The sequence below is a fragment of the Cryptomeria japonica genome, chromosome 10 (genome assembly GCF_030272615.1).
Source record: "Cryptomeria japonica chromosome 10, Sugi_1.0, whole genome shotgun sequence".
Lineage (NCBI taxonomy): Eukaryota > Viridiplantae > Streptophyta > Pinopsida > Cupressales > Cupressaceae > Cryptomeria > Cryptomeria japonica.
The window spans coordinates 249,163,719-249,176,235 of record NC_081414.1 but is presented as its reverse complement, the minus strand read 5'-3'; the positions used below and the strand labels follow the sequence as shown (position 1 = coordinate 249,176,235).

The window sequence follows — 12,517 nt, the reverse complement described above, 5'->3', positions numbered from 1 at the left end:
ACACCCTTCTCTGGACCAAGACTCCTTTCTTCATTCTTTTACTTCCTCTTGCACGCTTTCTTTGTTCCTATCCTTTAGTCTTTTCCACAGACGTCTTCCCCTTCATTTGAAACACTTTCCATTTCAAAAGTGGCATTTGATCTTGTGCATTTCTAACAACGTTCTCTATTGTCTTTTCATTAGCAACCAAAACTGCTGGTAAAATTTTTGGAACGAATCATTTGGATATGGTGCCTAACCTTACTAATTGTTGGTGCTTTGTTTTATTTCACTTTAATAATGCATATTTTATAAATTTGATCAAATCTTGACACATTCTTTCTTGAGATAAATGATTGCTCACCAAAATAAATGAAAAAACCATTTTTTTAACTATTAGTTAACTCATTAAATCTGAAAATAACATGACTCTGGAATATTCTCGGATGCTCCTGCATCTGTGAGTGCTAGTTATAGAAATTGTATTGAAAGTTTTATGGAGTGTTATGCTACAAAAATTCATTCAAATGTAAAGTGTTGATCTCCGTTGGAAGTTCCAATTCAAAGACATGTTTTGAAGTGTACTACATTTTAAAATCTATCATACTTTCCCTTGTGTTTTTTCCTCAAATTATAATATCTTTTGTTCTCTTTATTTTTTTCAAATTATCTTCTTATACCATTACATAACTAAAATTATTATATGTATTATTTATTTATATTACTCACTCCATTAAATAGAAATTAATTACATTTTCTTTTATTTCCCCTCAGACCCAAACTTATTAACAATATATTAAATTCTTATACAAACTCAAAGTATTTTTTTTTTTTTAATTATAAATTTTCAGCTAGGCACTTTTCATTATTTTATGATGGTCGTAATTCAAGGAAACATCAAAACATCTTATACATATTGTATTGCAAATAGGCCTTGTTCTTTTAGTTCGTTTTTCTTCACTTTTCAAGCGATCCTATTCATCCTTTAATATTTCCATGGTGCTAATTGCAAACAACATATTGTAATGCAGATAGGGCCTTGTTCTTTGTCTTATTACCTTTTAACTGGTTTTTCTGATCATCAATAACAATATTAAATGCTTTCCATAATCTACAACGTCGACATATTCTACTACGAATCCAAACAAATCCTCAAGTTTTCCCTATGAATTGGAGCATTTAGAATAGAGAGTTAATTGTTTACCTTTCTTCTGCTGTAATGAAGTTCCATATCGCTCAAAATGTCTTTCCAGCATGAAATTAATGCTCCATGTTCATAGGATCTAACGTTGTAATTTGATGCAAATTGTCACCAATTCTAGCATCGTATTGTTCTCGTGTTTTAAACATTAAGCTTGAAAGTGGGTGTTACGATGCTGCATTGAGTACAAACTTAATGGATTAAAACTTGAAAATTTGCTACCATGTGAGCTATCTTTGATCTTCTTGGACTTTAAATGTTATTAATTTTTATTGAAACCAATGAAACTTGTGGCGACCAGAAAAGTAGACAACAACAGCTTCAAAAGTTTTAAAAGACACCATATCAGAAAATAATATATTTTATGTACTTGTGGGCTATCATAGGTAGGAGTGAAAGCCAATATATTAGGGAAAATAAAAAATTTCATATACTCATGAAATTTTAGGCATTACAATTTTTTTTTAATGAATAGGCACTTCTATTAAAGTATATAATAATAAAATTACACTATTTACAAAAAAGTGGGTGAGAAGAAAACAGTCACTCTCCAAAAGTAACTCAAGTCAAGCCTGAAAATATCAAAATAGCTTAACAAACACAGGCTATGCCTGAAGAACCAAAACCGTCAGAAAAAAGCCTAACCAACTAGAACATTGGCATAAGAAGGAGGTAGATCCATGTCATCCTTCTTACCCCATACATCAGCGGAGTCAGGGGGTCTGGAAGAGACCACCCGTCCTCAGCAGCTTCTTCATCTTCCACATGGAGAAATCACCAGAGAAAGCCGGGAGAATCCAAACAGCAATAACCCAGAAAACATCACCAATCTTTAAAACTTTTAGACTGTGTAGAAGTTCATCTAGTCAAGTACATTGAGAAGGCTATGGAGTAGGCTAAAGATTTTTTCCCAAGATTTTGTACATAAATGTTAAGTTTGACATAGTATTGTTGCAAATGAGTCATATGCAAAGTAAAGATTCATTTGGTAGAACATGCCGACAGAAAATAAAAGATCTTCCGTTGAATCCTAACTGAAAACAATTAAATTCTCCAAAGCCTTTACCCTACTGTTATCCCTAGTGGATTGTAAGCCTATCTCCTTTCAGTTGTGTTGTAATTGCCTAGGCACTAGACTATCATCCCTGGTCATTATAGTTGCAGCCTCACCAAAACCAATTGTAGAATAATCCTCAAATAACGAAGACAGAAGGCCATCATATGAGGTGAGCCGAGTAGTCTCCTCCAGATTTTTACAACCAACGGAGAACTGATTCCATCTTCCTTGGTGATTAGCACCATCATCAATACTACCGCCAGCATACTGTGAGGGTAATAGTGAGTATTGATTGTTCGGCCTGAAAGAGAATATACACCCATTTCTCTCTCTAAAAGACCCTTGTACTTGTTGTGATGCTTCTATTTCTCCCATCATGGAAAATTCAAGATCATCTCTCACACCATACAATTCCTTCATCTGATCAACTGTACTGTTGAAAGATTCAATATGGCATTGCGAAGAGATTGTGAAGCTTGCATCTATTGCATTATGAGGGCTACTCTGATGTTGATATATTTCATTCTTTGTAACTATATCTTTCTGAAAGTTTGGAGTATCCCCAATATTGAAATGGGTGCTTTTCAGAGGATTCTCCTCATTTGAATGCGATTGAGCTATCAAAGAGCTCATATAGTTGCAGGGAAAGCTGTTGTCATTGAAGATATTGTAGCTGATGAGATCAGCTGGACATGAAGAATTCAAGTTCTTGCATCTTTGACTTCCCACCAGAGAATCCACCGGATTACATTGAAACTGTCTATTAAAGGGCTGCAATGGATTGATGTAAGAGGGCTCTGAGAGAGAGGAGGGTCTCTTGGAATGGCGGGCCTTGTGGTGAAGGGCAATGGAAGGGATTTTCTTGCACAAATGTGAATTCCAATAATTCTTGATTTCATTGTCTGTTCGACCGGGGATCCTTCCTGCTATCAAAGACCATCTGGATTTAAAAGTAAAACGATCAAATAAGATGAGCGTTCTTATAACCCTTTGGATACAAGTACAATAAAAATAATGAACAAATAGTTCTATAAGTTTATGTTTCTAGGTTTGCTGTGTATGTTTTTACAGTCGACATTTCGAATCACATTTAATATGTGATCTATCATTAAAAGGAAGAAACGTCAATAGAAAACACACACAACAAATCTAAACACAATTATTTCAACAGAAAACTTATACCAACTATATATACCTATTCCCAAGGAGCTTATGCAGCCTAATAATGAGATCTTCCTCGTCCAAAGATATGTTCCCCCGTTTTACATTTGGACGCAGATAGTTCATCCACCGCAATCTGCAGCCTTTCGCACAACGTTGCAAACCTGTAAGGGGAAAAAGATTCGTCAGCCTAAGTAAAACAAAACAGTTCTGGGGTTAAAAAATCAATACTGAAATAAGAGATGAGATTATGAGATTATTCTTTCCTAAAGCCAACTATTCCAAACCTGCTTTATGGGGCAATGTACGCCACCGCCCTTCACCGTGAGCTTGTATGTAATTAATGAGTAAAAGGTCCTCCTCGGGAGCCCATGGACCTTTCTTCTGCCTTAAAGTGTTACCCTCATCATAAGTGGTGCACCCCATACTCTATGCTTGATAACACAACTCAATTTGCGGCCTTGCAAACCTTCCAATCTCTGCTAAAGATATATTGAACTCAACTCGTGGCCTTGCAAGTTAAAACACACAACTCTTTATAGAATCTGAGTGTCGGTGGAATAACACATTAGTATCATGTCAAGCCACGTGGTTTAATCTGATGGTACAGGTTAGAATATCAATTCTGGCTAAAGTGGGCTTGTCGAGTCTGGGTTCTCCATGATTGTTATTGCTATCTAATGTGGAATCAGTTGCTACTCGAAACGATGAAATGTTGGTGCATTTATTCAACGTAGTCTTTGGAAACTGACCTTCATTAAAGAGCTTCAGATGTATTTAATGGAGGATGGGATGGTCAGTGCAATTATGGTCTCTCTCTTTATATATATATATATTATATAAGTAAAGCAGACCACATCTTTTACCTGTGGCGAGAATTACAGCTGAATTGCAGGACAGACATCAATCATATATAGGAACTTTTCAGGGAGTTGAATGTTAGATCGTCTGACGTTATTCTGAGATGGGTCTGCTGAAGCCTCCAACAATGGTATGGCACTACTTCGGTTCACTAGAGCGATATGTTTTTAGATCTACTTCACTTTTTAAGTAATTTATATTAAATTGGCAATATCTAAAAATATCTTGATAGGAAACATGCTTCAACATGCATATGAATTCTGGCTAGGATGAGTGTAATCAAATATGTTAGATTTTTGCTTTGTTTGATAACAAATTTGGATGATTATTTTTTGTTATATTAAGTGACCTAAGCATGGACACTTTTCAATCATATGAGATGGAATCATTTTAAAATGAATGAGATCTCTTTATCCCAAAACATAAAACTAAATTGAAAGATTTGTGCAATTTCATGATGGACCAAAATGCAAGATAGGTTCAATCAACTAAATGTATGGTTTTAATTTTACAAATCGAAAGGATCAAAGATTGTAGTTGCAAGAATGACTTCACACTTGCATAAACTACCTAGACAAAAAAATCTAGTTTTGATTTTTGCCAAAGATAAAGTGGAGTATTGATTGGATTAAATAAATGATCAAAATTAAATATATAATGAAATTGTACTAGGATTGCATGTAGATAAGTATGGGAATAACTTTTAGCAATAAAGCTAGGTAAAATGAAGGTTAGGTATGCATGCCCAACTGCACAATGCATAATTTGTAGCTATATAATTTATCAAGACATTATCTAGACAAAAGTAATTGGGGAAATTTATCGAGGATACATTTTTCACTATTACATTTGTGTCCACTTTGAGGATCATATGTATCTATAAGTATGAATCGTGCATCTTTAAGTATGTTCATTCTCGAATATGCATAAATTAAATAAAAATACAAATGAGCTTGTTGTTCATAAAAGAAAAAGATTCTCCTTCAATGTAATTTTCTTTGACATATGTTCTACCATAAGTTCTTGCAGAGAAAGGATAGAATATTTCATGAGTAGCTTTTCATTTACAAAGGAAAATGAAATTATAAATGAAAAATTAACTGATAGTGATGCTCTGCAAAAAGGGGTTAATGTTTAGACAAGAACCTGTGGTCGTATAACACAAGAAAATACAAGAAACAAAGAAGAGTTAGTGTTAATCAACCAAAAATTAGTCTAAGCAGGCATATAAAGAGAGACACTAAAAACAAAGTAAAGCATTTAACTATGAATATAAATGCAAGAAGACATCTCCAAATGTCTTCTACCATGCTCGTAGCTCTTCCTCCTTTGTTCCTCTCCTCTCCAAGTTCCAAATTAGTGTAGCTCTCAGTAGTTTTTTGCACTATTGATGCCTTATGGAGGTTCAAGATTGACGAATGATTGTTCTCAAAATGATATGCAAATGTGAACAAAAACTAATATTAGATGCTATGAAATGAGGAATGATTTATTTTAGACCAAAATAACAATGTATGAGATTTATGCTAAATGCTCTTCTCTAAAATTCACTATAATGCATGCATTTTTTTAGAATTATGACTATGAATGCTAAATGCTTGAGAATGCTTTGAGGATTGAGGATTTGAAAATGAGGAATGTGAGCTCTATTTATAGGTAAAATGGAGCAATCGATGGTTGAGATTGAATAATCTCAACAAGGGTCAGGATTGAATGTTATTCAATCCATGTGAGGACTTTCAACCCAATCCCAGGATGACAAGTGTCAACATGAGATGAGTTGAGAGGAGAGGGAATAAGCATTAAATTCTTGACATGACCCAAGAGTTAACTTGGGAGTTAAGGTTAAGGTTGGGCTGAGTGAATAAATTCATTATCCAAAGAATAATACATTTATCCAATGGATAAGCTCTTGTGCAAGAGTTAGTGAGGATAACCATGGTCAAAGCAATAAATGCTTGAGAAGACACATGGGTCACATGAGGGTTAGGTTAGGGGTTAAAGTCTTTAACCATGGGTGCAAGTGGATTTAACCATAAATGGTTATGTAAGAGCCATTAATGGTCATGTAAGAGCCATTAGTGGTTTGGAAGACTTTAAAGGTTAAATTGTTGAACACACAAAGCATTTAATACTTTTCAAAGACTTTGAAGTCTTTGAGAAGTGACTCCAAGTTGCTTAGGAATGTGACAATATTTAGGGGATGGATTAGGCTAATTAGAAAGGGGTTTAGAAGAATCTAGAAGGGGATTAGGATTGCAAGTAGGTTTGGTGGGTGAGAGAAAATGGGATTTTTATTAAAATAAAATTCATTTATTTCAACAAATAGGTGTAAGTTGCATTTTTAGGAGAATGCAAGTGGGCGGGATTTAATGATTTAAATAAATGTTTTATTTAATTTATTTAAAAGAGGAAAGGGGTTTAAATGAAATAAATAGAATTTATTCATTTAATTGATTGTGATTTTGGTTTTAATGAATTAATTAAATAAATCGAATAATTTATTTAATTAATAGGAGAATGTTTTGAAGATGAATTAATTTAATTAACTGATGGCTAGTGAATTTTTAATCAAATAAATAACAAATATTCATTTAATTAAAATGGATAGATTTATGTGACTACAGATAGTATATGCCCCCTTTAATTGATTGCATTGGGATTGCTCCTATAGGTGCAATTAAATTGCATATATCAATAATAGGCATAAGAGTATAAGGATAGATTGTAAATAGAATATATTATCAAATCATCAAAATTAAAGTCATGTGATCAATAAAAAAAATGATATGCATGTCAATACATATAAACCATAAAATTATGTATAATATGAGAACCATAACTAGAAGAGTACATAAGTAGAAATGTATAAATCAAATGACTATAGAGTCAAGGATAATATCATTATCCTTAACATGAGTTTATAAAAAAATTAATGTGTTTCTTAATTGCCAAAATATCTATGGAAGTACAACATGAGGACTAATGTCCCATCTATGAGCAAGAGAAAACACAGGGTAGTATCAATAGGATAAGTATGATTAAGATAATGGTGATACATTATTATATGGACAAAAATAAATATAGAAGTAAAATAACATGCCCACTATAACATCCATGCTCAGAAATCACACAAAGTTATGATCATGGTGATGGATAGGACTAATGGCACGAATCCCAACAAAATAGATAAATAAAATACATTGGATAAATAATATAAATGACATAAAGGATTAAGAGTGGTCAAAGTCTCCATATATAGCAAGTAAAATCATAATGGAGATTTAGATAGTTAATTATGTCAATAGATATCAATATGATATAGGGGTGTAGTGTCGTAAATTGTCACTGGGCCACTTTACACCTCATAATTATGCCCCTACTTCAATGTGCCCCCCCCTCATCTCCTATCCAGGTTTGTTCAGTGCCTTTAACTTCAATACTAATTTCATGTGCACTTGCCATTTTATTTCTTGTAGTGTTGTCCTTCTCCTGGGGCTAAACCATGGTCCCTGACTAAGGAGGACCAAGGCGCTAGCACCCTGATCCTAGGACTAGAGAACCAAGTGCCCTGGTCCCCCTAAGTTAGGCCCTATTTTGAAATATGAGATGGTCCCTATCTCTCTGGAAATAAATGAAATCAGTGGCTCAACATGACCATTGGGGGTTGGCCTAATTGGTAATTGACCCAGATGGGTATGTGCAGGATCATGGTGTGCCAAACAAGCCCTTAAATGACAATGAAATTTCAGAAAATCAGAGTTATGCAACTTGACATGAAAATTTGAATAAGTTATGAACATTATTTTTAAAATATGTAAGAAGAGAATCTATAGAAAATTGAATGTAGTTTCGAAGCTACTAGTTATTTTTTGGAGAAAAAAAATTCTATTTGATGAAAATTTCAACTTTCAATGTAGTGGTACTAAAATTTCAGGAAAAAGATAAGAAGTAAGCGTATGTCTAACCACCCTAATCAAAATCAAATAATAATATTTTTTATAAGATTTATAATATAAGTATTAAACTCATGTCTGAATGTGACACATTTTTTTTTTATAATTTTTTATAAAGTAAACAATTATTTATGAATTTTTTACTACAGCTTTTCAGAAATTCAGAAACTCCTACACCTGACCACCTTAACTTGGTAAAAATCTTATGAAATTCAATTGTTTTTAATTTTTCCCTATATTAGATGAAGCATAGGATGTGACGCATGTTTTGGATTCAAAAAATGTTATATCGTTTGAAAGTTATGAGTATTTTTCAATCACTCTATCAATCAGGACTTTTGTCAGAATTCAATTACAAAATAAATAATAATTATTTATTAAAGTTGAAATAAGACAAGACTTATATTGTTGGAAAGTCAAGAACATCCTTAAAAAACCCTTTTCATTTTATCAATTTTGGCTATAAAAAAAGTCGTCAGCCACTAGTGTAAAGTCTGGAAAATCAAGGAATACTAAAAAACATGTTTCTTCAGTTGACTTTATAGGCTTGTCACTTCCAAGCCAAATCCCAAAGAAAACCTGAGCCAAAATTTAAAATTTAAAATTTGTACAATAGAAATCAGATATCCAATTATATCAGATACAATCAGATGTCTGATTATATCGGATATCCGATTTTATTAAGTAAATTCAATAACTAAATTTGCACATAATTAATCTATTGTTTATTAATATATTAATATACAATATATTAACTTATAAATATATTAGTATATGATATTAGGGAGAGGGAGAGGGAGAGGGGGGAGTGGAGGAGAGAGAGAGCTTATGGGAGAGAGATATAGAGAGATTAGGGGAGAGAGAAAGGGGGTGAGAGGGGAAGAGAGAGATAGAGAGATTAGGGGGGAGAGAGAGAGGGGGGGAAGGAGGGAGAGAGAGAGGGGGGATGGGAGAGAGGGGAGATGGGGGAGAGAGAGAGAGAGAGAGAGAGAGAGAGGGGGGGGGGAAGAGATAAAGAGATAGGGAGAGAAAGAGAGAGAGTGATTAGGAGAGAGAGAGAGAGAGAGAAATTATAGGAGAGGGAGGGGGAAGGGAGAGAGAAATAGAGGTAGAGAGAGGGAGGGGGAAGGGGGAAGGGAGAGAGAGAGGGATAGAGAGAGGGAGGGGGAAGGGGTCATATTGTGTCCTATGACCCCTTAGGACACCATATGACCCCTTAGGTGTCAAATTTTTGTAAGCAGTATTGGCACTGCTTTTTATATTGTAATAATGGTTCATCTTGCCACCTTATGACACACTATGACCCATTAGGACACAATATGGTGTTGTTAGGGGTCATATGGTGTCTTAAGGGGTCATGAGATACCATATGACCCCTAAGGACCCCTTATGACACCATATTGGGTCGTTATGGGTCATATGGTGTCCTAAGGGGTCATATTGTGTCCTATGACCCCTTACGAAACCAAATTATGTCGTTATGGGTCATATTGTGTCATATGACCCTCTTAGGACACAATATGACCCTTTACAATACTATACAGTGTCATTATGGGTCATATGACCCCTTATGAGACCATATGGTGTCGTTAGGGGTCATATGGTGTTTGAAGGGGTCATGAGATACCATATGACCCCTAAGGACAACATATGACCCCTTATGACACCATATTGGGTCGTTATGGCCTAAGGGGTCATATTGTATCTTATGATCCCTTAGGACACCATATGACACCTTATGACACCAAATTGTGTCGTTATGGGTCACACTGTGTCCTAAGGGGTTATATTGTATCATATGACCCCTTAGGACACAATATAGCCCTTTATGACACTATACGGTGTCGTTATGGGTCATATTGTGTCCTATGGAGTCATTTTGGGTCCTATGTCCCCTTAAGACAACATATGACCCCTTACGACACCAAATTATGTTGTTATGGGTCATATTGTGTCCTAAGGGGTCATATTGTGTCATATGACCTGTTAGGACACAATATGACCCCTTATGATACCATATTGGGTTGCTATGGGTCCTAAGGGGTCATATGACCCCTCTCCCCTAATCTCTCTCTCTCTCCCCCTCTCCCCTAATCTCTCTCTCTCTCTCTCTCTCTCTCTCTCTCTCTCTCTCTCTCTCTCTCTCTCTCTCCTCCCCTCCCCCTCTCTCCCCTAATATCTCCATCTCCCTCTCTCCCCTAATCTCTCTCTTCCTCTCCCCTACTCTCTCTCTCCCCCTTTCCCCTGATATCCCTCTCTCTCCCCCTCTCCCCTAATATGTCTCTCTCTCTCCCCACTTTCCCCTAATCTCTCTCTCTCTCTCTCTCTCTCTCTCTCTCTCTCTTTCTAATCTATCTCTCTCTCCCTCTCCCCTAATCTCTCTCTCTCTCTATCCCCTAATATCTCTCTCCCCCTACCCCCTCCCCCTGTCTCCCCTAATCTCTCTCTCTCCCCCTCCCCTAATCTCTCTCTCTATCTAAAAGATGAGTACTCAAATTAGATATCTGATATAATTAGATATCTGATTTCTGCCACTGCCATTAATGTGGCAACAGTCAAAAGAAAGGCGGCAATGGGAATTATTTTTGGGACCCCAAATTTATGCATTAAAATCGGATATCCGATTCCTCTAAATAAAAAGGAGCCTTGTGGGCCATTTTGTGGATTCCAACGACCCACATTCTTCACATTCTATTTTTTGTCAACAAAAAAGGGTTTTTAGACAACTTGAGACAAATTTGTGCTTTTGAGAGATTCTTAAAGTCAAATCTTACATTGTCAATCATTTAGGAGCATCTTTGTGGAGGTAAATGGGGAGTAGTAGTCATTGGAAGTCTAAACACAAAAGAAAGCTTTCAAATGACCAAATTGAAGTGTATAGAGAAAGAGATAAAGAAGGTCATAGGAGGAGAAGACAATGTATGTTAAATATTGCTAATGTTACTTCAAGTGAAGAGGAAATTGAATTTGAAAATGTTGAACAAGTTATTGAAAATGAAAATGTATATTTTGAAAGTGAAAATGTTTAACATGTTGAAAATGTTGAAAGTGATAATGAAAATGCTCAACATGATGTGAGAATGGAAAGTGAAAATTTTGGAGTTGACAATGATGGTGTCCATAATTTTGGTGTAAATATGAAAAATTTTGACATTGGAGGTGAAAATGCAAAAACATTTGACATAGGAGGTGAACATGTGGAAAATTTTGACATTAGAGGTGAAAATGTGGAAAACTTTGACATTAAAGGTGGAATTGCTCAGCCAAGTGAACAATATGTAACACCTAATTACTTCAGAAATGAAGACCCTCTCATGGATGAAAGACAAATTCCAAATCCAAGACCTTCAAGAACCTCAAAATGGTTACTTGAAATTGATGAGAACATTATTGTGAATCTTAAAGGAAAGAGATCAACAAGAACCGTTCGATTGTGGGCTACACAACTTTTCGACCAAAATTTTAGCAATAAGACATTGACCGAGCAATGCCAACTTTTTGTTCAATTGCTAAAGATGATAAAGATGAGACCATTGCTAAAAAAATTGAAGATTCGTATGAACAAGAAGATGGAGAGAAATTCCATTATTGTCAAAAATCTATTTAATGTTCTCAATTCTATTGGAAAGAATACCAAGGAAAGAGATAAGAGAGCCGCTCGAAGAGTGGTTAGAACCTCCTTAGTAAGACATCAATTGAGGAAGGCTCGTCGAATGAGACAAACTTATCTTTATTTGAACATAACCATAAAACTTTGGATAGAGCACTTGCATGAAGACAAAGACTTGAAAATCCACTTCAACATGATACATGGGCTTTTGGTGGGAGGCTTCCACGTGTTAATAGAAAGTTGACTGGCAGTGTGAAGGAGGAGATTCAAAAATTTTAGCACTCTAATTCTAGAGTATCACCCAATGTAAAGGAAGTTTTGAAATTAATAATCTACAACTGAGACCGCACATTGCATCCCAAACATTTCTTGGAATCAAGCCAAACAATGTTGTACAAATTTTTTTGTGAAGTAGATCCAACTTTGAAAATATCACAAAGGGCCTTTGAATCTTTAAAGCCATTTTATTGTGTACCTCTTAAGATTCATAATAGTTGTTGCAAGTACCATGTGGATTTTTCAAAGTACCATGAACTTTTATGCCATATTCGTTCTATGATGCATACTAATGAGATGTTGCAGGGTGTGGTGCAATGTTATTTATGAGATCATCAAGAGACTTGCAAGATCTATTTTTATGCCCTAGAGATGATGGTTGTTATTACTATAGAAATGATTGTTTGAATGAGAGG

The 12,517-nt window shown here is 35.1% G+C and overlaps 1 protein-coding gene across 1 annotated transcript; it reads right to left on the bottom strand.

Moving 5' to 3' along the window:
* Positions 1–1,740: 1,740 nt before the first annotated feature.
* Positions 1,741–3,867, bottom strand: LOC131059888 (transcription factor MYB113-like). The gene is made up of 3 exons (XM_057992945.2): positions 3,686–3,867; positions 3,433–3,562; positions 1,741–3,177 (listed from the first exon to the last, which is right to left on the bottom strand). Exons 1-3 carry the CDS (start codon positions 3,822–3,824, stop codon positions 2,286–2,288), a joined length of 1,161 nt encoding a protein of 386 aa, XP_057848928.2. The 5' UTR covers positions 3,825–3,867; the 3' UTR covers positions 1,741–2,285.
* Between the last annotated feature and the right edge of the window lie 8,650 nt (positions 3,868–12,517).